General features: G+C 42.0%; 1 protein-coding gene across 1 annotated transcript in view; it reads left to right on the forward strand.

The window, feature by feature from the left end:
• The window catches only part of fgf11a (fibroblast growth factor 11a), a 98,469-nt gene that overhangs the window by 64,313 nt on the left and 7,873 nt on the right, over nucleotides 1-26,283 (forward strand). Inside the window, exon 4 of the mRNA XM_069714167.1 lies at nucleotides 5,571-5,674. Coding sequence (XP_069570268.1) covers nucleotides 5,571-5,674 — 104 coding nt within the window. The remainder of the gene's footprint in view (nucleotides 1-5,570; nucleotides 5,675-26,283) is intronic.

Below are 26,283 nucleotides of genomic sequence, written 5' to 3' on the forward strand. Positions count from 1 at the left end.
TAAAGCATGATGAAGAATAATGTAAAATCCCGCTGTTATTTTTTTCTAATCTTGAATGGCTGCTTAGGTTGCATACTCAGTTAGAGGTTCAATTTATTTGTTACCAAAGAAAAAAGGAGCCATAAAGCTATAAGGGCCATCATAAAGTTCAGAGACTGCTCTCCTTGTTCATGAATGTAGCAGAGAGCACACATCAAATTTTGTGACCATTTTTTTTGGGAGTCCTTGGGATCCAAAACTGTTGAGTAAGAGTTGTGGGGAGCTGCCATGGAGTTGTTGTGGCCAAGAAACTCACGGGTATTTAACGCACTGTCGTCGTCATGTGGGAGAACCAAGGTTGTCTCCTCCGAACGTTTTCCCTCAGAACGTCACAGTCGAACTCGCCGTTGACAGTCTGACCCTGAGGGACAAATTCACGGTGCACCTTCACGAAGGTCAAACAAAACCCAGTAGGTTGCGGTCCTCATTTGATGCACCTTCTTCAGTCTTGGACGGCAACGTTCTGCCACTTTTGAATGTCACTCAGAACACCTCACCTGGCTCGTTGCGTCATTGCAGTAGAGTTTCTGAAGCACTTCTGTTGTCAATTTTTATGAGTTTCATACAAGATTTTATGTGCGCTCTCTTCTCAAGTCCATCTTGACATCACAAAAGCCTACGTACCGATGGTCACAAAAACATGTGTAACGCGTGTGCTGATGTTGATCAAGTGACACGACTTGGAATACTTACCCATGAAGGTTTTTATCTCCGTCCTGCTCCCTGCACATCTGGATGTTGCATTGTGTTTGCAGGCAGCGGTCTCCGAACTTTTTGATCCACCCTCATATCACGGACGACAAACTTTACATCGGTAGCTTGAGTGTTAACTTCCCCAAATCCAACACCGCAGGACAAAGTTGTTAATGTTACCCTGACATTGCAGACAGTCCTCCACCCAGCCACGGAGAACACCCAGTGATTATGTTGTAGTTAATGGGGCCTTTTTAACCCTCGTGTTGTCCTTGGGTCAAAATGACCCGCAGCTGTGTTCAACCAATTTCTATTTTATTTTCACATTTTTTTGGGATCATTGGTGACAAGGAGGCTGTGAGGGTTTATTTAAAGAATGATGACCAATGATCCCAAAAGAATATAAAAATATATAAATAAAATAGAACTTGGTTGAACACAGCTGCGGGTCATTTTGACCCAAGGACAACACGAGGGTTAAATGTTAGCTGTAAACCCCAAGACATGCAGTGGCTTAAACAGAACGACGAGTTCTACAGTAGCTTCTGAGCTAGTTCGGCAGACATGCTCATTGGCTGCAGCTTCAAAAGAGACAACGCATTTCCTTCCTTTCCTCACACTTTAGCTCTTGTATTTTGGGTTTTAGACTGCGCAGTCGGCACTATCTTAACTCATAATGCATGAAGAATAGCTCTTACACACTAATGCTCTCTTCATTTCTCCTTTTAGCACTGAGGACAGTGCAGTTCTGCTTCGTGTGGTGGTGGTTTTCTTTCCATGTGTGTTTCAAGGTGCAGCAGGTTATGTGGGGTCGTCGACACCACAGCGAGACTACTAATGTATGTAAGAGAGCGAGAAGCAAGAGAAGCAGGGAGAGAGGACGGCAAGAAGGAGGGAGGTGATGTGTGTGTGTGTGTGTGTGTGTGTGTGTGTGTGTGTGTGTGTGTGTGTGTGTGTGTGTGTGTGTGTGTGTGTGTGTGTGTGTGTGTGTGTGTGTGTGTGTGTGTCCTGCTCTATTTGTCATCCCGACCGTGCTCTTTGGTGACACTTTGTTCATTTGCGAAACCGACTGTTTGAGATGCAGGGATCGATCAAGCAAATAGAAACAGGGCCCTGAAGATAGGGTGAGGGAGAGAGAGAGAGAGAGAGAGAGAGAGAGAGAGAGAGAGGGGGGGGGGGTGTATGTGCAGTTTTCATCACCCGCATTCACACTTTCAAAGTGGACACACGTCGCCCTCCGTACTGTTTATTCCTGTTGAATATGAGATGACAGTAAAACCTGAGGACACTCACGTTCATAGTATGAACTAAAGTATACAACTTTCTACAGTACGTTAAAGTAGATTTGATGTTTGGAAGTTTCATTCAACCAAAAGAGGAAGAAATGAAATGTTGCTAGAAAAAGACAAAGTTTTGTTCTTTCAATGTTGCTGCCTTACGAAGATGAAATGCTTAAAAACTAAATTATCCGAAATACTACCGATAAGTTGTTAGTGTTTTTGCTTTTAATCACGGCCGGGATTGACTTTGTGACACCATCTGATGACTTAACTCCCATCCATTATGTTGGCACAAGTTTTGATTTGAAATTGATTTGTCTAATGTGGTCCATGAATCTCCAACATGCTCCCAAGACTTAATTGTTCATTTGTTTAAGAAATCACTCACTTTGACAACCACGCTCTCACTTCATAATGTATGGGAGAATATCACAGCCATATGTGAAGAGCAGCCTCTCAATTTGAGAGCAGGATTTCTTGTTTTCACAATCGATTATTGTAATATTCTCTCTCAGAAGTCTCCCCTCGGACTCAAATAGTCGCTACTCGCTCACGGATTTGCTCTGATCTCTTTTAAAAACTGTACACCCGCTCTCAGATGTCCTCTGCTCCAGTTTAACTGTCCTCCTCGTTCTCAGACTGCTTCAGTGTGCTCGCAAAACTTCTGCTCTCAGATCTCTGCTCGCGCTCTCGGATTTTTGTGAAATAACCGTGCCAAAAATCCCCAACCAACACAATGCCAGGTATGACGTTTAACCAATGACATCATCACTGCCTCCTTTCAGGTGCGCTCGCTTCACGCCTTACAGCGTCCCTTACGGGCGCTTACTGTTACTGTGACTGGCCACGGCCTCTTTAGAAAATACCAATCTGCATCCCCTCTCCCAATATACAGTCGAAAATATGTTCTCCTTTTATGGCCCTTTTCAACGGATTTGTCTCCTGTTAAAGAAAACCTAATTGTGTGACCCCCCCCCCCCCACCAGGGGATCACAGCCCCTAATTAGCAGAGAAAGGCGACTGGCAGCCGGACACCGGCGTCTTCGTTTAGACAGTAAGTAACAGCTACCTGAACAGGTAACAGCTCAGTGTATATAAGGTAATAAAAGCAGACACTTCAGGGAAATGGTACCACTGTACAATGTACACTTTATAGACTCACCCGCTAAAAGTCCGCTATTAGACACGTTAGACACGTTCAGAGGGTAATTATCGGCGTCTGACAACATTATAGAAAGGATGTTAGACCTTTTTGTTTAATCAGAAACAGCTGTAGTATCGCTCTGTTAAAAGCCACCAGACTCCATTTAAAAAAACAAAACAAAAAACAGTAATTTGAACTCGTTGAAGTCTGCTGGTTTTGAATAAAGCAATGAAACAACTGTTTCTAGTGCAACAAAAAAAAGGTCTCTGTATGTAGTCGTTACCTCATGATGTCAGTAACTTAATAATCCAAACCTGTCACTGGGAAAAACAAGCACTTTAAGTGAACGTACGTAGTTAAAGGCTGTTTAGCAAACAATGTACAGTAGTATCAGTTACCTGAAACGTTATCTATTGCCTTGTCAATTAAGCAGTTACCTATTTAGATATCTGTTACTGTCTGTAATAATAATGTTGCAGTCATTGCAAAAAATGTCACACAAGCAGAATATTCACTTTTAAATTGAAATAATCATCAAAGGTGGTCATTGCTCATCAGAGGAAATAATAATATCTGGTATTTAAGTTTTTTTTTTCTCTTCTAGCAAGTTGATGGGAAGCTACGAGGCTACTCTTATATGTAGCTATTAAAGTAGAAATATGGACACGGGTACATCTATCAGTGTTGAATGCACTCCTGCTCACTTGTGTATTTTCTCAAAAATATAGTTTGACCAAAAAGCAAATCAAGGCCCACTCTTACTAACCTTTTCCCAAAGGTTTTAACCACATCTCATGGTTAAACGCTCCAGAAAAGGTTAGTAAGTAGACAGTCGCTTGAATTATTATAAACAAACCTCAGGGGGTTTATTGAGTCGTCCTCTTGCTCAGAACTAGATGAAAAGATTTCTATCGCTCCAATACACTAAATATGAAGTTACAGACTGTTTACAGAAGCCTGTAAACAGGGGACAGAGCTAGCCGGGCTCTGTCCAGGGCTAAATGAATCCACCTTGCAGCATCTCCAAAGATCACATATTAACAGGTTCTGTCTCGTTTGGTCAATCCTTATTCCAATCCCAGCGTTTTACGAAGTTACATGCCAAACATTCCTCACCAGGTGCAGTGACCTCCTGGAGTCTTATCATCCTCACGTCAGACAGACATCGAGGCGAGAATCACAGCTTCCAGCTCGTGTTACCACACTGAACGGTTTTCTGTCTTTAACTGTGTGGGTAAACATTGATTTTGGCAGGAGGTGGTAATTTGGGGTATTTTGTGACCAATAAAACTAAATATAATTTCAGTTTATTAAATTGAAAATATGTTCTTGTCCTTTATTATGTTATAGCTCGGTGACAACAGAGTAGTTTCTGGTCTCTGATCGGGCTTCTTTTTGTCAGTCCAATCTGGCAGCGCTGCCTTCAGCCTAGAAAATGAGGAGCACGTGACTCCTGGTGAGCCAGGCTGGCTGCTCTCCTGTTTCTGGTCTTAAAACTAAGCTAAGTTAATTGTAACTTCATAATCATAATACAGTTATTAGAATGTCGTCATTCTTCTGATCGAACAAAAAAGGAAAAAAAAGTGTGTCACTGAAAATTTTTAACTATTGATTGAGGCCAGTTTAAGTTATATTTTCTATCCATGTGTTTAATCTTGTCCAAGTGCTTCAGGGACTTGAATCATCTCGGTAGTGTTTGGTCATCATGACTTTGCGACCACAGAGCAGCTGGCAGCCAGAGGCCGTATTGTCAGTATCACTCAGCTTACCATGTCAAATTCTGCAAGGCATCGTGTCAGATGGCACACACTCAAGAGATCAGAGAGGAATAAATATCTCAGCAGAGCGTGTGCGTGTACATAAATCCTACATTTTACACCAGTTCTCCAAAACCTGTATAGTGTATGTACACAGCCGGTGTGAGCGCTGCTCCTGTAGCCAGGTGGAGGATAGTTGATATGGAGAGCAATGCACATAAGAAATCCAAGGTTCCACAAGAGGGGATTCAACCAACTGCATTACAAAGTGCTGTTTACTGTGTCAAGACGCAGGAAATGAATTCAAAGCAGGCTCAGAGGATGTCACTCTCTAATGTACTGTATTCTTAAAGCTCTCTCGCTCCAGCCGGGGTATTCTCCCTCCTGTCTCTCGCCAGTTGGTGTGACCTCTGGTGTTCCAGAAACCAGCATTTATTCCTCCTAAACATCCCTCTCATAATCCCTCACTTCCATTTCCTCTTCCTTTTTCAAACACCTCCCATTCCCGCCTTTGACATATATACTGCACAACAGGTAGGATGAAAAAGCAGACAGCTGGAAAGCAGTTCTCTTTTTAACGCCATGAGGAAGCGCTGCCTGTGTTTAAGACAAAGAATGATTGCTCTAACATCACTCCTCCCTCTCTGTGTCTTGCAGTGCAGTTCAACTTGATTCCTGTGGGGCTCCGGATAGTGGCCATCCAGAGCACCAAGACGGGGCTCTACGTTGCCATGAACAGCGAGGGCTACCTCTACACTTCGGTACGTTCAGCCTTTGAAAACCTGGTCTGTGATTTCTCTACAGTCTGCTGTTGAAAAACTGCCTCCCCACTGCTGAGTTTGTATTTACTTGTACTTAGTTGATTAAACACAGTGTGTGAGAGCGACACGGGCATTTTAAATGCTTCTGTTACTACAGTTCAGTTCAAATAGACTTAACACAGATAGATGTCCAGAGGCTCATGTGGTTATGAACGCTTTTCAAGTCTGTCTGTGTGGTTGAATATGAGTCTTGACATGTTAGAGCCTCTTACACACTACCTAATGTAGCCTTTGGAAGTTTAAAGAAAACAGAACAGACTTCGACATGCACTCATTCTGATATTAGAGCAGAAATCTTCACAGTAACAGATTGTTACTCACCGCTGGTCCCCACAGCTGCAAAAAGTCATCTTGTAAAATTTAAACCAAGCAGAAGTATTTGACATATAAATATAAGCATGCGCTTTGTTCATTGTCAACCAATAATACAACTTGTCAGAGGCTTCGTTCCCCATAAATGAGCAGTTATACAATAAATCAAAATACAGATGGATATATGGTTTATGTGTTAGTTCAGAGATGTGCAGGTGCCAGATTTTTTTGTTGTGTAGTATAAAAATTAAAAAATTAAAATATTAGTGATCATTTAAAAATGTTATCAAGTAGTACATCAAAAAGTGAAGTGCAGTTTTAGTTTTTATTGCCATCCTTATCAAACCAGTTCAAATCAAAAAGGTGGAACTTTATTTCTCAGAGTATTAAGGCTGTCTTCTCTTCTTCTAGAGATGAAACTAAGCAGAAGAAGCTGCAGTGTTTCCACTATATACTTTGGGCCAAGAAACAACACAACACATTTTGTGAAGTGGATCTGAATTGTGGAGCAGACACACAAATTGTTTTTCACTCTCGTTGACATCATGCGATGGGACATCTTTGCGATACATTTTAAAATCCTGTACGGGTCATTTAAGGCATATAAGGCATTTTTGCTTGTGACTGGTTTTTGGCCTCAGTGAGGTTTGTGCTTTGTTTTGTTCTGTTTTTAAACTTTATTTAACAAATTTCAAAAGTACAAACAATGCAGACAAGTACTCAATATAATACCATACAAAAAAACTAAAATGTGAAATTAAATGCGTAATTAAAATAAATAATCTATATTTGTTATTTACAAAAATTAAAAAATAAAGCTAATAATACTGGGATAGATAAACTCCATTAATGTAAAATTATGATGAGAAAAAAACAAAGCATATTATTCCTCTTCAAGAAGTTAATCATACAGTTGCTTCTTACTCTTTTTGTTGTGTTTATAAGTTAGACAGTCTTAACATATTCTTTAAATTCATCCAAAAACCCAGCGAAGTCTGGGGAGATTTTTGACGTTTTCCATAGGTTTGTGCTCTCTGAGTGCCCTTCCAGTTATTATATGACATAAAGCACCTGATAAGACGTCTGCACACCTGAGTGTACTGTGATCAGTGTTCACACAGCAGCATCACATGACAGCATGCTGTCATCTCATAATCACGAGATGGTCTTTTTTTTTTTACCCTCACTTTGTTCCCTTGTAGTCACTGGCTGACAGGCTGAGGTTGTGACATCTGAAACTCTTTGTAATGTCTGTACACTTCTGTTCATCAAACAGTTTTGAGCTCTCGGTCACGGCAGCACTTGAACGCCGCAGCTTGTGAAACAGCTCACACGGTGCTTCCAGAGTTGTTTGGCATTGATGTACAGAGAGAAGCGTCAGAGCCGAGCGGCAGATTTTTGAGGGGCGGATGGGAGAACAGATGATCAGAGTGCACTCTATCAGGATGCAGAGAAAAGCACTTTTTCAGCTGTTTTTTTTTTTTTTTTTTTTTTCCCCTCTTGGCACCCAGGCAAAGTGTGTGAGATCTTGTTTGAAGTGCATCGGTGCGCTCACTTCAAAGGCCATCCAGCGCTGCCTGTGTTCACGCTGCCAGAGACGAGGGGGAGATACAAGGTCTCTGTTAGGTGCAACAATGCAAAAACAGGACCGGGAAGAACACACATACACCAAGTCCTCCCTCGCAACGCTGCTTATACAGGACATGAACATCATGCTGCTCTGCTGAGACACATACATAATGTCTGTCCTTAATTCCAGCAGCTTCTTACTTTACCAACCGCAAAGTGCACAGAGGCGTAAAAGAATTCTTCAAAGTTTGAATCCAGTCTTGGTCCAGAAATCACATATTAGAGGAAGTAAAGCAGTTTTATACTTCTTGTTTGATGACTGTACAATAATTTTTACAAGGTGAATATACAACAATAGGAGCAAACTAGGAACCTATGGAATCCAAATATTGTATTTTAACTTGGGTATTATTCTCATGATTAAGTCTAATTTCTCTCCATAGAAATACAAAAATAAGATCACAAATTTGTATTATATGATTTACAGACGTGTATAATTTGAGGTACTCACAAATCCACACACAAAGACCAAGCAGTTTGAACACATTGGAAACAATTTTACAAATGCACACATCTCTACTTGAATACATATTTATGCTTTAAAAACTTCAGATTTTTAACTTCAGTCCACCACATAGCAGGAGTTTATGTGAACTATATATCTACATTAATAGGCTACCATATAGAGTCTATACTTAGTGAATGTATGTGTTTTACTACATATCGCAACCTTCCTCAAGCTTCCCAGATAAAAGTATATCTTAAACAAAAGTAAACTATTAGCTATTATATCTAACTTTATAGGGATTTACTTACAGGCTAACCAAGCCAGTATCAAACTAATGCTGCTTATTCACCAAGACCGAGCACCAGGCTAGAAAAATGTTATAATTTCACACTTTCATTTTTATCACAAAATGCTTTGAGTAGTGTGGTTTTAAATGTTACTGCAATGTAGCCTCATTCCATATTTTAACCTAACTCTCCCCTAACTGTAACCCCAACCCAAAAAACTATACTTTCCCCCTAATGAGACCCAGAAAATGGTCCTTGCTCGACTTTTCCAGGGCTTGGAACCCCCCCAGACAGTAAAAACCTTGCATGCGTGCATACACACACACACACACACACACACACACACACACACACACACACACACACACACACACACACGGATACAGAGGTTATACTTACCCCGGCATTCTCCTGACAAAAAGAAAGGTGACCCATTTTCACTAAGGGAAATAACCACAGAGAGAGAGAGGGAGAGAAAGAGGGGAAAGAAGAGACATTTGAGAAAATCCCTCTGAGATGGGAACAGAGGGAGGACAAAGGAAAGGAGGAGGAATTATTTCCCCCCTCTCACCCTAAACTACCTGCTCTGCTATTCTGTGCAAATGTGAGAGCGAGGGATAGAAGACGGGAGAGCAGAAATAGACGAGGAAGGCAAGTTTTGCACTGGTTGCCCTCAGGGTCTGGAGAGAGGCCGCGTGGATCCGTAACATCCTGTTATGTAACCGTTAGCATGTGCAGGGAACACGCCACCCGCGTCATCCCCTAAAGGGTACGAGGAATTTTGGGAAGCAGTACCCTCAGTGTGAGATTTTAACTTGAACATGTATAAACAACATGCCACTTTAGGTCATGGCCATGAATTTCATTTTTTTTTCTCTTTGCACTAGAAACGGCGTCGGATGTGGAAGAAAGGGAAATACCCTGTTGTTGTTTAATTTATTATGTCTCTTGTCTTTAAATATTTACAATGTGGGACAATTTAGAGACAACGGCTGTTCGTCGGTGGGGAGTTTGCTTTGCTTTGCTAAAAGAAGAGAGGAAGAGTACAAAACTGGTTGAAGTGAAGTTGATTATAATGCTAAAAGATATTGGTTCTCCTTTAAAGTTCTTACAATCAATGTTTTTCTTAATATCGACAACTGATCAAGTGACTAATTCCATGTAAAATATTGTCTACCTGTATTGAAGATCATTACGAGCCAACTGTGTTCACAACAGCTCTACAAAATATTTCTGTGTCCTTTAGCTTTTGGTTTTGGTTTTATCACCCACAATTTCACTGTTCTAGTTCACTCTCTCTGCTCTGAGAGCGCCATTTTCTGCCAAAGCAATGGATTCCAGTGTAAAAACTGGCTCTATATTGACTCACCGTATGCTTCCTGCCCAGCAAATAAATGCCGTGCAGACAGTTAGCTTTTTAGCGAGTACGGTGGAGCATTTAGCAGCTGACAAGCCAGATATTTCCCCTCAGGATTTGGTGGAGAGAATAACAGGATTGAATTTTGTACTTAAATTTGTAAGCGTGGCCACAAACAAAATGTAGCTTTTCTGTGATGCCCTGAAGAGGATGAAAAAAACATGTTTAAGGAAAAATGTTGTCCACAGTTACAACCTCGTCTCCTACAAAGTATGTTTATATATATATATAAAAAAAAAAAAATTGCCAAATGCATGTTTGTGACATTTTATGGTTTGTGATACATTAAATTGGTTGGACTAGCAAATTACAAAGGTTTCTTGGAGAAAAGACTGAACGTTACATCTTTATTTTCTCAGTTGTCATCTATGATCAGGGACTATTATACTTTATATTAGTATCCCTCAGTCAGTGATAGTCATTCACGTTTATCGGGCTGGCTCTGTAATTGTATTCCATTAAAAAAAAAAAAAAAGAAGCATGTATCCAAGGTGCAGAGGTGTTCCCTTCCTTACCTTTTTGTAGAAATAACAAAGACTCTCTTCGGCTGCAGCAGTGTTCCAGTGGCTACTCAGCATTAATCTTTCATGGGCCTCTGTGGCAGACGTGTTGCTCTCTGCAACCACACACACGCAAGCAGATAATTACAACACTTAATTTAAAGGATTTGAAAATGAACCGCCTCCTCCCAGCTGAGCATTTTCCAGTAATGGCTCAGAGAAAAGACAAAAGTAGTTTTCCGGCTTAGCCCTCTTTCCCCTCGTCATTTGTCTTTATTTGTCAGTTGCATCATTCTCAATTGAAGCCCATTTGTTGTAATTTTCTTCAGTATTCTCTTTTTAGTCTATCCTCATTTTTTATTCTGTACTGCTCTGCTACCACAACTCTTTTTTTCTTCATGAGGATCACTGCAATCTAATCACCTAATCGAATTTAACGATAACACCTTTTAAATACTTCAAATCTTTGAGGTGACTTCAGTTTATCGTGCAAACTAATTTGAAAACAGACTTTAACAGACAGCTTTAATGAAATCTGCTTGATTATATATTCCACTTTTATTTTGTTGTGTAACTTAGTCAATAAATGAAAGAAGAAAGGAAGAAAATGAGGGATTAGAGGATGGCAGAGTCATGTAAGGAAATTTCGGTTGAGATCAGCGATGCCCGTAGAGAACTACTCTTTTCCCTCTGTCATCTACGGGGAGATCAAAGGTCAGGGCGAGCTACATCACCATAGATTTGGTTTCTTGTTCAAAACAGCAGGGTCCATTAGTAGAAATGTCGTTTTTAGACTGATTTCCCTCTGATGGTTTGATAAAAGAGCTGATGAACGCTCAAGCAAAACGTGTAAATCAACTCGTGCATCCTTAGGGTACATTTTTTGTAAATTTTTTGGTCAAATCTGTGAAGTTTTATGATTAACTGATGATGTCAGCACTGGTCTGACCGGTGGTCTGATCTGTCGGGTCGAGAGCTAAAAATGGTTGACTTTAGCTTTAACAGCCACCCATGCTGGAGGCTGATGTTAGCAGCTGCTTGTCTGTAATTTTAGCTCACTCTTCGTGACATTTTTTGAAACACGGGGTAAGACACTGAGGTCAGTGATTTTGATTTACTTCGATTTGCATCTCTTTGAAGTTGTCGTGCATCTGTTTTTGTTAATTTTATGCCGCATTTATTTGACTGTTATGTGTTTGATTGACTTCTCACCGATGTTCACGTTAACAACATGTTAACTGTCCGCTCTTAACCAGGGTGTTATGTTGATTCACTCTCTTCTAATGTCGGTCTCAAGGGGCCATTTGAGGAACTGAGGTTTTGGTCATTTAAGCATGGGCTTCATTTTTCAGACCTGGAGTTTGCTGCTTTGTCCTACCAAAGGACGACCGGAGGATGTAGGAGATAGAGTTGGGATGTTGAAAAATGACTTGCCTATGTCAGTAGTTTACCACAGAAGTTGACAGTGGGTACAGCACTGACAGTTTTCAGATGTCAGCCATCAGAATCCCACTGATCCCAGAGTCTTGAAGTTTCCACAAAGTGTTCACAAATATCTCTAAAAGCTGTTTTAACATCTTTTGGAAAATGTAAAAAAAAAAAAAAAATTAATGACTGAATAAATTTGTTTTACTTTAAAATGCAATAAATACCTATATTACGTTTATTATTTAGGTTAGATGTCTGGTGTTTCCCTCCCAAACACACGTCATGAATAATTGATCACATATCACACAATAAATTCCCAGCTCCACTCTTTGGCTTCGTTTAAGCAAACACTCAGACAACCAGGCGCATTTACACACCAGCAGTGAAAGCAGCTCCAAGGTAGAAAAATACATAGAAATAATTTTTCTGAGGAGGAATTTTTCTCTTCTGAGTGTTGATTTCCCCTTCCTCAGTGCAGAAGTAAGCAGCCCTGAGAGATATTTGAAGATTACCCAAAACAACACTTTGGGGCTTTTTTTTTCAACAGAGAAACAAAAGGAGATAGAAAATGCATTTAAACCGTGAGGTAATCTAGAAAAATAACATACTTGTAATGCCTTAGCGGTGGATTTGGGAGTTGTTTTGCACAAGATAAACAAGGGAGTGGAAGTGACGAAATGATGGAGGAAATGTCCCTTTGTCCTTACATGAGCCTCTTGTTTCAGGAGGATGAAACGAGATGATGATAGAGGTGAGACGGAGAGTAGAGGAGGGAGTCACTGCAAAGTATCAAGGTTTTTTTCCTTCTGGATGTGCCGGAAGGAAATGAAGTTTGGACACATAAGCTTAGAAACTGAGTTAAAACTGAATGGGGTGGATGTAACATTTGTGATATTCTTACACCTGCAGTGCAAAGTTTCTGACAGTATATTCACGCAACACACGTGATTCTGTATTCAAGACCTCAAACTCCTTGAGAATAAAAGGGCTGGCGGGGCAGTTTGATTGAGCGGCCAGGCTGGATCTTAGCACCAGTAATAACAAACAGGGCTGATTGTTGTCACTCTCTTGAGAGGAAGGAAGACTGAAGGATAGGAGGAGGGTGCTGGTGGGTGGGGTGGGGGTGTGGGTGGGGTGGAGGGGGGGGGGTTGGGAGGAGAATGATGGTCTGACAGGCCCAGACTCCGAGCGAACATAACGTCTCCTCGGGGAGCAACAACTGCCGCCATGCTCATCTTTCTTCCCCCTCCCTCCTCCTCCTCCTCCCTTTATCCCCCCTTCTGTCTCACTTGTACAGCTTTTACTCACCCGTCAGTCTGTCCTGCTCCCTGTCCAGCCATTTGTGTCTGTTGGCGTCTCTCTTGGTTTGCCCCCCCACCCCCCTTTTTGCTTTTTGTCACCCCATGAACCACTTTTATTCAGAATACGTCTCCCTGTCTTGATGTGTCCCTTATCTGCAGTCCTTGTCCTAGCTCTGTCCTCTACTTCTCTGTTCTCCTTTCCCCTCTCTCCCCGTGTCCTCCGCCTCCTCGCCCTGAAACCTTTCCCTCCTACTGTCAGCTCCTCAGTCTCACATTTCTATTCTTCCATCTTTAAATCAAAACTCCTTCATCTTTCACCGCAGAGAAATTCGATTTTTAACACGTCTCTTTGTGGTTATTCCTGGATACCAATTTTTTTCAACTAATATTGACATTTAAAAGATTTTTAAAAAAACATGTAGAATAGACATTAAAGATATTTCCATTTGTTCTAGCTTACTAACTTCCCCACTTACCAATCAAATGATGTTAGTTGCTGTCAGGTTAGCAATTCTCTTATGACTGACAGCTGTCCCAGGTGAAGTCGGTTGTCAGGGTAACATTCTCCTAGCACAAGACACATGCTTCAGGGATAATATTTAGCACCACAACTCTGAAAATATAATGTAATAATATAAGTCACACATTGATTGGAAATCTAATTTACAACGTACAGACCAGGGAATTTAAACCGCTCTACAGTCAGTGGTGGAGAGAGTCATCCAATCTTTCACTTCATCTTTCAGTGTTTACTGTTTAGAGGGATCGACTGGCACAAATGAAATATCGTATTTATTATTATGTTTTAATTGGTGGATAATCACCTAAATCTAAGAAGTGATTTTTACCTTAAAATGATCTCTTCGTACATCAGGTCCTCTTACATGGAGCACATCATGTTGCTCCGGCGTGGTAGTCAAGAAAGGACAAACCAAACACTGGCTCAAGAGGGGGACTCTCCTACATGCTTGGAGGGGGAGCAGAAGGCGAGTTGATTGCAATCTACATCCTCACTGCTATTCTACATTCTGGTTTTAAGTAAATATCCTGATCATTTAAACAACGGTTGCCTGTGGGGAACAGATTGGAGGTGTCAATATAGTGCCAACAACTTGGCGCAGAGTCCCAAAGGGACCATAAATAGTTTAAGGCAGGTTCAAGTGAAAGTAATGTAAAAATACTCCTTTACCTCAAAAAGTAATTTATTATTGCACTTCAGCCATTGCACATTCATGTGAGCAGCAACACATGACAGATTGTGCAGACCCCCCCCCCCCCCCCTCTTTCGGAGTTAGCTATTATTGTACTGTTTATGTTTTACTCATGCATAGATGTGAAAGCATCATTTTTTTGTGGAAGCTGGTCAAGGTGGAGTTAAAGGTAACTATTTTTATTGTAAGCTACTATTGTACATTTTCATCTATAAGAAAGGACTACGTCTTAAATACTATTCATACAGTATGAGATTTGTGCAAAAGCTTCCTTTGATAAATGGAAGGAAAAGTCCAGTATTTTCCATCGAAATGCAGTGATACTTATGAAGCAGCGTAACATGGACGTGTGTAAAAGTACATGGAGTGTAAATGCCAAAAACTAGTGAAGGCACTCGTTTAACTTCCACCACCATGTACAATAGAACTCCCTTTAATCCAATAGCCTGACAATACTCTGCCCTTGTGATTATTAAATTCTGTAATTATATATGTAAAGAATGCATTTCTTGCTGTTAGATTAAAATTGTATCATAATATATTCTGAACGGTTTTAGTTACAGAGTGAACTTCGCCACAGAGGAAAGATAAACCTGGACATAAACGTATCTCTGCTCAGTAATCCTCATATTGTCCTTCTAAGCGAGCGAACTACTTGCAGCAGTTCAGTGATAATAATACTCAGCAATAATTAAAGCTTGACTTTGTGATGATAACTTGCAGGAGCATAAACTTTTTCATCCCAGAGCCAGATAGTCCAGCTGTAAGAAGAAAGAGGCCAGATGGGCTGTGTGTATCCATCTGTCTTCACACATCCCCTGCATACACAATCCCTCTTCATCATTATGTTGTCGCCTTCACCTCTGCATTACCTTTATTCATCTGGTCACCGAACATCTCTCTTCATTTCCCCACCGAGCACCTCTCGTTCCATTATGTCTGACTCCTTATGAAGCTTAAATCATGCATATTGAGACAGCACTTACGAGCAAATTAGCATTTCGCAGCTGTCTGTCGTGCATTTATTTTGTTGCCAGGAAATTATAGGAAACAATAAATGTTCCTTTTAGGGTTTTGATATTAATGCAGGGACAAGAAGCGGGTCTGTGGAGGTCTGCACAGCGGCTGGGCAGCTCTCCTGGAGAACCGGGGCGTGTGGGAGTAGCTCAGCAGAGGTTAATGCTGGAGGGAAACTCCTTGTCATGGCTCCATTGTCTGAGCCAGCAGGGGCCCGCTTACCTGTGGGCACCTCCTGAAAATTGCTTTCTGATAAAAATAGTGCTCAGCCGCGGACCTGGCCCACTTTGTAAGCAGTGTGCTCTGGAAAAGCCTCCCGGGTAGAGAGACGGCAGCGGAGAGGGAGGGAGGAGCGATGTGCGGATGGTGGGAGGGGGGTCGGCGTGGTGTTTTGAGATGTAGTCGAAGGCACTCACACAGCGAAAAAAAAGGACCTGCACACACACACACACACACACACACACACACACACACACACACACACACACACACACACACACACACACACACACACACACACACACACACACACACACACACACACACACACACACATTGCACCACTCCCCTGTGTAATTTAGCCACCCTCCACATCCCCACAAACACACATGTGCAGCCAGGTATAAACAATCTGACAGAGGCAGGCAGACATAATTGGGCCGGACTCCGATACCCGGGACCAGCTCTGGCCAAACTCTCCGCAGTTAAAAGTTGAGCAAAGTAAAACTTTGCTCAGATGACATTGTGGATCTGTGCTCTGAGGATAAATGAACACAGCCCCATTTCTGACCCAAGACTGAGAATTAACCCATGAATGAAACCCATATCCGCTTCTGTGCTTCCAGGGGGAGGAAGGATGAGGAGGGGGGGGGGGGGTTAAACATGCTGCAGTATACTGTGGTGTGCCTGTCATGTGCAATGGTGTTACTTTGTTCTTGTGAAACACTGTTCAAATTGAGTCCCACACTAGAATGAGCTGTTATTACTACACCCTTATTACATGCGAGCAAAACCCAGGAATTTAAAGACCACAAGTTAGACATAAGACACACTCTGCCCTTTTTACTCTTCTGGAAATCATTATTTTATCCCCCTTTAAGGTCACAACAGCAGTGCAAACACTGAAAGTTTGCATTGCAGTGAAATTGCTGTGATGAGATCATCAAAACCAAGATGATGGTTTGGGTTCAGACCTGTTTTAAAACTAATACTTGGGCGACCTTTGTCATGATGGTTACAATAGTAAACACTTTGTTAAAAAAGCATCTGATGTTTAGTTGACCCATCCATCCACATCGACCTTCTTCCTGAGCAGAGTTTGTCACTTTATTGCAACGTCATCATCTTAATTATTACAGCTGCCAGAGGTCTTTGTAACATGGTGGTTAATGGTTGTCAATTTTGGGACCTTGGTGACTTTTAAGCCGGTAATTTCGTACACCTCTTGGGAATCGTAGAGCTTTGAGTAGAGGACACCATCATAGATTAATTTTGTGAATATAGCTTATTAGCACAGTTGTCCCATTCTCTATTACAGTATTTCAACTTGTTCAGAGGCTGGGTTTAAAGATGATGATGAGACAGGAGCTGTATTGTGCATATTTTGAATAAACTGCTTGTAAAGCATGTTTGCAGCTAAGCTAACAAGCTGGCTGCCTTGCGTGCTTGAGGTTACCTCACCTGCTGCAGTAGTTTACCAGCTAGCCCGATGAGTAGCTACGCAAGTTAATGTATGTGAGTTGTAATGTGTTGACTGTTCTCCACTTTTTATTCTTTAATCACAGAGTGAGAAGGTTGTTACTATAAATGGTTTCCCAGTTTTCTACCCCACACTTACCCAGTTATTTCGTTTATTTCGCCTTTCCTAAAAAGTACCTTCTTTAAATGTTACTCCCTCGTTGCCCATAATCTTGCTTTCCTCCAATGTTTTATTTAAAGATCTCTCTTGAATGATAATTCTATCTGATGTGTTTTTCACACACACAAAAAAAATCAATTATCCTGTAAAAATCCTTTAAATAGCATCTACTCCTTCTCACTCATTATAAATTCCAGAATATATAATGCAAACATATTTAATTTCTAAAGTTTAACTGCTGGACATAAAGATGTTTCCTACTTTACTCCAAAGTTCAATCTTAGTGTTTTTGAGTTTCAAGTGTCATCATATTTAAGTAAGTTGAATTTGATTTTCATTTAAACTGTGTGTGATGCCACAAATCCTGCTCGTTGGCCCACCCTTTAAAGGCAGACTTCCACAAAGTGCAAAGAAACTTTTCTGCTTCAGCTTTCTATTTTTGAACTTTGCACATATATCACAGTGCACTGTGAAGCTCAAACGTTCACATTTTCACGTTCACATCGCAGGCTGTGTTATGAAGTGTTACCATATCTCCCACCAGTTCACTTTTCCTCGTTTGTTGTTCAGTCTTCCTCATGTTCCCTCCCCTCCCTGTTCTCTGCACGGTTTGTGGCTTCCTCAAAGCTCCTCTCTGGGGATTCCTTTGAGAAGCATGGAAGTGCCGGTCACTAACCAGGGAACACCGCCGCTCATCCAGGAGAGCAGGGTGAAAATGGAGAGAGAAGAAATAGAGAAGTGAAGAAAGATATGCAGGGGAAGGAAGAGACCTGATTTCATATCCACCAGAATGCAGCAGCTGCATCCAGAACCAACACAGTAGCTTTGCTGCATTTTTAAAAGTTAGGCCTGTCCCACTGAGCTGAGGTGGAAGACCCAAGTTTCCTGTTTTCTAATCATTACTAACAATCCATAAACATGCACACACACAGAGGATCACATAAACACAAGAAGACGTGTGTGTGTTCAGATGCAGTCATGTGATAATTTATAGGCACCCAAACATAATTGGGAAGAGGAGGTTTAAAGGTTTTTATTGTAAATGACTGCCTGGGCAGACTTTTCTTTATAATTTCCATGCTGTGGCATTTTGCTGCTCTGTCTCACAAAACCAGTTAATTGGGATGGATGGTCTTTGGTGATGTAGAGTTACCACATCCATCATCACACTGTTCTATAACCAGCGAGCACTTCCTTTCTCTGTAGAGACTGGCTGAGATAAAGTGTACGTGTGTGCGTGTGTGCGTGTGTGCATGCGTGTGTGTGTGTGTGTGTGTGTGTGTGTGTGTGTGTGTGTGTGTGTGTGTGTGTGTGTGTGTGTGTGTGTGTGTGTGTGTGTGTGTGTGTGTGTGTGTGTGTGTGTGTGTGTGGGGGGGGGGGGGGAAACCTCTTCAAGGTATTTAGTTCACTTGGTTTTCCTGCAGAGCTCTTGTGAAGAGTAGGTCAGAAGATTCATGCCGGGATGAGGACGCATGAATAACTTTCCTGTTTAACTCATGAGGACAGAAACAGAAGGATTTTCTTTACTGTTTATTGATAACACAATGCTGTTTGAGGAACAAGCGCAAAGTCAGGTTATAGTCCGTATTCGGATAATAAGTAATTAATTGCATTGTAGTTAAGTTGAATTTTGGTATGCATCGATTGAGCACCACAAGACGGGATGATTTATTTCATGCATACTCCTGTTTACAAGTCAAAGCTGTTAGACCTTAAACCTGCAAATCCTGTTATCTCTGACACGTTATCATTTCAGCAAACATTTTCTTATATATATACAACCAATAGATAACTTAAGCATTCATTTGAATTGGTGGTTGTGTTTACCTGATGAATGGAAGTGGAAAATTGACTAACTTTTAGCTCTATTTTGGTCTCGACCATCTCCTGCGGGGCATGTCTGCATCTCAAACTGCTAAATGCTCCACTTTAACGGCTTCTTGCTAACTTTTTCTCTTGCGTTCTTCTTCTGCCTTTTCTACTGGCCGGATAGCACGTTTCCTGCTGTGGCCAAAATCAACAATGTTAGAGCAGTGACAGTGAACCAGAGGAGTAAAGGTGTGAGTCATTAAATCAAAACAATGACCTGAAAGATGCCATAAAGCTCCAAAGAGGTGAAGGAAAGTACAGAAACAGGGCAGTTTATATTGTCCACATGTTATGAAGGACGTAAAGTTATTCATGAGACATGGTAGGTTGGTTGCAGCCGGAAGCAGTCTTCCAGTCAGCACCCAGGACAGCTCCCCAGCTCCTTCCTGCAGCAGAATCAGCACCTTGGAGAGCACCACAGTGCAATCCTGACTCCAGCTTTCACACCCACCTTGTTAGGACCAGATCTTCAGATGTTTCACTTTGGTTGGAACCAAAATAGTGAATGTGAAAGGTCCACTGTCCGGATCAGGGGACCAATATTCAATCTGACCAAAAAAAAAGGTGTTCTCAGTCCGGATCAAACTGAACCATGGTTTAGTTAATTTCGAGTTAAAACTCTTTCTGGATGGTTCGGAGTTTTAAACCAATTGCAGGAAGTCAAGAGAGGAATAGAGGAAGAAAAATAACTTGAACAGAAGTCAAAATGAACAGCGGTTGCACATGAGGAAAGAAGGTTTGACACAGCAACTAAAAATCACAACTAAATGCTGAAACTTAAAACATATTTTCTTAAAGGAAAATAAGCGCTGGTAGTAATACCATAGTAGTGGCAATGAAAGAAATCTGTTCGTTAATTTTTTTCTCCAGTCAAATAGAAAAAAAACTACCGGCCGGAGTGACAACACATCGACGTCAGACATGCCCTTCTTCAAAGCAATCAATGTCAAGTGTAGTGAAACGCAACTCAAGTAGGTGATGACAACAGAACGCAGAGATAACGACATCAAATGTATACAATGTAAGAAAAACATGAGCCTTGGTTTGATTCCTGGTTTGGACTCTGGTGTGAACACGCTCTTAAGATTATTTTGTCACAGTACAGTTGTGTTTATATTCATTGTTTCTCCTCAAAACAAATGCTGTACATGCATTCTTGATGACCGACAAATATGTTAGCCAATGTGTTTTCCTGCTCATAAAACTATTTTAAAAGTTGCCAGTTTTCCCCCTGTTGGATTTTACGGTCTGTTACTCCCGTCCTCCTTCATTTTTCATGGCTTATGGTTTCATACTAGTAGAGTAGTCAGCAGCACTGTATTATGTTTACAGCAGGTTGCTCTGTACTGATTTGATTCACTCACATCGCAGTGTCACTTTTTGACCCCAGCAGGGAACTATTTTCATTGATACGACCGTAAAAGCCCACTGACACTACCTGCTCTGGACCAAACAGACACAGTTAGCAACTACCTGGTGAAGAGAGGATCATCCAGCAACTAAAGAGCTGCTTTTATGTTACTGTTGTGCTTGTAACTTCTTTTCACTGCCCCCAAGCTGCCAGTTCATCTAAGTGACTTGTTACATTGTGCAGGATTTGACTGCAACACTGATTCGAAGGAATTTTGTGAGACTTTAAGACTGTTAGATGAAAGAAGAGAAGTTTATTAACCACACAAGGCTACCAAATGTTGACTGCATGACTACTAACATTTAACTTTGAAGCAGCTTATTCTGGAAAAATGTAAGTTTGCTGTCATCAGCTTTATTATGCTCAAGTATTGCTGAAGTCTACCGTGGACTCATGTACATTGTAATTTTGACATGTATATTTTGATCACTTCTAAAATTGCGTTCCAGCATTTGTAGATGAACTGCCAGTTATAGTGGTATACATACGTGTCTGCAGTATATTAGTATGTAAAAGTACTCACTGTCTCCTACACACATACACACTCATTTGTGCGCCCCCTCATGCACAAACAGAAGCTCCTGACAGGTGGCAAACTGGCAATTAGTCTGTTCCCTCAATAAAGTCTTCTTACAGTATGACCCGAGAAGACCGGGCTGCTGGCACGCGCGCACGCGCACGCACACACACACACACACGCACACACACACACACACACACACACACACACACACACACACACACACACACACACACACACACACACACACACACACACACACCTCCAAACTCCTCTCCTCTGACCTTCCTCACCCGCCCATCGAATCAGAAAAAGCTTGTCTCTTTTTCTTTGAGTCAGCACTCTTGTTTCCTTTCCTCTGCTTTCCTTCCTCTCTCTCTCGCTCTCTGTGTCTTTTGCACTCTGATCGACCCCCCATCCCCCCGCGCTTCCTCCGTCCCACCCCTCCCTCCACCCCCTCCACGCCCCCGTCAGGCAGGCACACCTTCCTCCTCTGATGTGGCTGCTAAAAGTGTGCAGATGCATGTGGCCTTGAGGAAGGAGGTGGGGAGGGATGTGAAGGATGGAGGAAGGCGGAGAGGATACCAAAAAAAAAAATAAAACAGAGAGAGAGGAAGATGAGAGAGTGACGTAGAAGGAGAGATGTAAAAGGCTGTGCGGCGGTGAGGCAGGTTATCTCGCGTTCCCTTTGGAAAATCCCCAAACGCACAGCGAGGGTCTGGCAGTCAAGGTGAGAAGCAGAGGACATCCCTCCCTCCCCCTACTGCTTCTTCCCCCTTGTGCACCCGCCTGCACCCTCTCCAGCTGTTCTCATTACACTCTGTGTGTGTGTGTGTGCGTGTGTGTGTTCGTGCGTGCCTGTGTGTGTTTTTCTCAACTCATTTGTCTGGGTGTGTGTTTGTGTTTCATGTGTACATTTTGTTTATTCATCCTTTTGTCCAGTCAAGTCTCGTGAATGTGTGTTTACATGTGTTTCTGGGCGATATTTCTCGTGCTTTTGTGTGTGTGTGTGTGTGTGTGTGTGTGTGTGTGTGTGTGTGTGTGTGTGTGTGTGTGTGTGTGTGTGTGCGTGTGCGTGCTGTCTGGATTCGGTGAGCCCATCAGGCTGGTCGAGCTCCACCGCTCCTCATGGTGTCCCTGTAAATGCCAGAATGTTGGCACAGACGAGCACCCCTCTCCGCCTGAAGTGCTAAAAACTTCTTTCTCCTCTCTGTCGGTCAGCATCTCGCAGGCACTCACGAGGCTTCGCAAGAGCGGTGAGAGGCCAAAAAGTGGAAATCAGACAGAAAAAGACAGAAAAGACTTTTAAAACCAGCAGTTAGGTTGTTGTTCGGCCTGTCAGATCGTCAAAGAAACCGCTGCTTCTTGAGGAGGAACGTGTTATTTTGTTAAATCTGTGACTCAAACAGACGTTTTAACTTTTTCAAACCTACATGAGTTATGTAACATATCTTGTGTTTTAAGTAATAGAATATTGTTGTGTCAGGTTTCACGAGGTGAAGCTCCTCCAGCTCGTTATCACAGCTCATCACAAGTCCAGAAGTGCACTCAGAGAGCACAGACCTCTGCCAATGGCATATAATCCACCCATCTATGCAAATTTGCCAGTGTAACCACTATATATGTCTGAATAGACCGTATTTCCTATTGGAACCATGTGAAAACATGCTTGTGCTGAAGTGTCACACCTAAGATGATCCACTGGTTCTGGTTCTCATCGGTGAAACCAATATCCCAGAGGGCTCCATAAAGACTGCTTGCTGCATTAAGTTTCAGTACATGCTTATCTCAGAGGATTACTGGGAATGTGGACTGTTACATAGAGTCATTATACTTTTAGAATGGCCTATGTTTTGTCACAATTAAACTTTACTACCATCTAGTAGATGTTAAGAAGCATGGCGTTTGCCCTGTCTCAATAATACTTGGATCCACCCTGTGACTCAGATCTAACATTTAATGGGTTCTCCCTTGGACTGATGCTCTATCCTAACACCAAGTTTCAGGAAAATCAGGCCGGTAGTTTACCCGCATTCCTGCTGACACAAACAAATTACATCAAAAACATAACTTCCTTGGCAGAGTTAATAAATTGAATTATATGAATCTTAAAGTAATGGGAGAGGGGGCAGGAGGGTGGCAACATGTTTGAATTTCAATGATTTAGATTATCTTAAACCTTGTATTAAAATGTTCTAATTGCAGCTCGACTACAAAGAGATCATTTCTCTTATTATGTTTTTAAAGGCACAATCTCTTACATAAGTGTAAACCGATAGGTCACTACTGGATTGGAGCCTGCTACTAATTTTTTGCAGTGACTCACACTCAGAACAAATCCGTTTGTTTATGACGCTGTCAAAGGTTTGTTTACGTGTCGTTTTTGTCAGCATAGCCATATATTTTAGATGAGAATCATTCGAATTCAAATCAATGACACTTTATATGCAAATGCACTTGGAATACGGAGAACCACAAAAATTACTGACCGTCCCTTTGAACGGGGCTCACATATTTCCTGTCTTGTTTTGCTGTCTCACAGTAATAGAGCAGACTCACCCGCAGCTACAGTGAAGATGACACAGCCCTTTTTTTTTTTTTTTCAGAGTGAAGCATCTTTTTGTGTAGAAAAAAAAAAAAATCTCTTAACAGCTCTGTGTACACTTGTAGCGCAAGTCAACCAGAAAAATGTTGCTTTTAAGACTCGAGCAAACAGACTCTTTGCTGGTGCTACTATGGGGTTTGACAAAATTGCTTTGAATGTCAGAGGTTGTTTTTCACTTGTAGATGTCGATGTTTTTTAACACTTGAGCCGGGCTAGTTTATCCACCGGAGGATACGGCGCTGCCTCGGAAATGGACGTTTTCATGTCGACTTTTCTTCCCGAAATGCTGAGTGATGGTTGTAATTTACAATCTGAAAGAAACAGCGCTGATGATAATGCAAAAAAAGAATACCGGCAGGGCTGCATGTTGTCCATGCATAAATTAATACATGATAATTACGCCTATCTTTAGAGAATTGTTTTGCAAGCTCCTGTGATGCTTCCTCAGCTGTTTGTCCTCAATTAAAGTTGTTTTTCTGCTCATTTGCTCAGATAACAATCAGCTTTGCTGGTAAACAGTCTTTTGTAAGGACAACCTTGCTCTTTGTGCTTTTGGTGCTGATTTCTATCCTCCTGACAAGGAGTTTCATCTGCATCTCTCCTACAGGCACAAAATCGTCCCATTTTGTTCCCCTATCAGGTTTGTCCGCTGCCAAAATCCTGCCGTCATCTGTTCTGGTTCAAATTTTACATCAGTAACCAGTCGTTCGTTTCAAAGCAACACCGTTTCAGGATGACCACTAAAACATAAAAATCCGCAGAGGCGAGTGCTTTTTGGATGAAAGAAAACAGCTCCCATTTCATGATCAAACCAATATATTTTTATAACCCGGCCCTTCCTTGAAACTTTTCCCCCCCGCAGGATATTTTTTATGACACTGTCTGTTTTATTGGATAGCGAAGTGAAGAGACAGGACAGAGAGGCGCAGGCTGGAGATGGGCGCTGACAGACAGCTGACTGACTTGAGGTTGAACTTGGCCTTTTGACATCGTGCGCCACATCCCCATGCAACAAAGAACAGCTTTCACAAATTTCTCTTTGCTAAAAGACGAGTTAGGCAGAAGTTTTGGTTTCGTTTTTTTCTTTAAAGCTGCATGAACAAATATTTGATGATTCTATATCTGTCAAATTTACTACGTGTAACATGAAAGTGGTCAAACCCACCAAGAATGATCAACAACTGCGCAAGTTGAGTTCGTAGTGACGTAGGGCGATCGCGACAGCCCAGGAGGTGATCCCGTATTTTGTCACTCAAATTGGATTTGACTGTTTAATCCGAAAATTTGACTATGTATTCTTTTTTTAATATAGAAATTCTGCAGCACGCTTTTGTTTATCTTTGGATCGTCGAGGTTCTCCCATCTAGTCCGCTAATGGCAGACAGCGGAGCTGTCGCCCTCGGCCTCGGCCTCTCGTCGCCCCTGTTTGCTTCCCCTTAACTGTGACCGCCGTGGTCAAAAACATTTCCTCGCACCCTCAAAAATGTTGCTTCCGTCCAAACCACCCTGTGTCCCTTACCACCGCCACGCAAGCTACCAACTCCTGACTTTCTGCTGCAAGGCCCGACGAACTTGACATCAGAGTATACACGGAGGCCGATGCAGGGTCCCCTTCCGGTAACACCCGCCCTCAAACCCCGACCTCAGCGTGGTGAGGCCTGTTCACCCTTCGTACGCCTCCAGGATCAAACTCTGCTTCTTCCTCCAGAGGGAAGCGGGACATTTTATATCTAAACTAAAAAAAAAAAAAAAAAAAAAAAACAGCTTGACTCTAAGAATCTCAGTCGACTGTTGAGTCTCGTGTTAGATTTGAACTGTTAGACTTTGAATAAAGTCTCATTAATGCAAACCTCACCTCACCTACCTACGCCAAAGGTAATGCTCACTATTTGCTATCTCTATATTTATCATAAACACTGCTGTTGGCCCACAAAAGCCCATCCGATGCAGTTACAGCTGTGACAGGACAGCTGGTATCGATCAGTCGCAGCTGCTGACACATGAACCCACAAACATCATTTCCTGAAAGTTGTTACAAAAGTGTATATTTCCTCAGTCATGTAGAGTACAAACACAAACATCCACACACACACATGCACACGTGCCTTGACATACATGCGTCCTATCGACGGTGTGAAATACGTTCGTCCTCTGGGACGCGGTCGATAAGTGTCTCCAACTTGAAGCCCCTGGATTAACCTGTTCTTGCCCGATTGCAGCTTGTAAATTCTTCACGCTCGGGTGCGTCGCCGTGTCGCGTGTCCCATCAAACCCTAATCCAGGTTTTTTTTCTGCCCCGATACCGATTGACTTTTCTCAGAGGTCTTGCGTAGAATCAATCCCCCCCCCCTCCTCCCCAGCCGAATGCCTGGGCGGCTCATTGGTTAACGGCAGCTGTGTGCCTGCAAACGGGCCTGAATAATGTCTTTAGGCGTCAGCGGATGGAAATAAGATGAGACTGTGTGTCATTACCGGAGAATAACCCTGCTGTACTTTATCTGTTTCTGCTTCTTTATTTCTCATGTTGTTGTTGTTGTTGTTTTTTTTTTTATCCCTCATTTTTTTTTCTTCTCTTCCTTCTTCTTCTCTTGTATCATTCTGTCTCCCTTGTTTCCCGTGCTGCTCCCTCTCTTCCTCTCCACCGCTCTCTTTTCCCCTCCTCTGTCTGTGGGAGTGAGTGATGAGGGAGGGAGCCGGTCCATCCGTCACTTTGGATGCTGTGTGTGTGTGTGTGTG

This window comes from Brachyistius frenatus, unplaced genomic scaffold (genome assembly GCF_029030835.1).
Source record: "Brachyistius frenatus isolate BFR_SWC_R1_liver_20210118 unplaced genomic scaffold, ASM2903083v1 Contig_127, whole genome shotgun sequence".
Lineage (NCBI taxonomy): Eukaryota > Metazoa > Chordata > Actinopteri > Embiotocidae > Brachyistius > Brachyistius frenatus.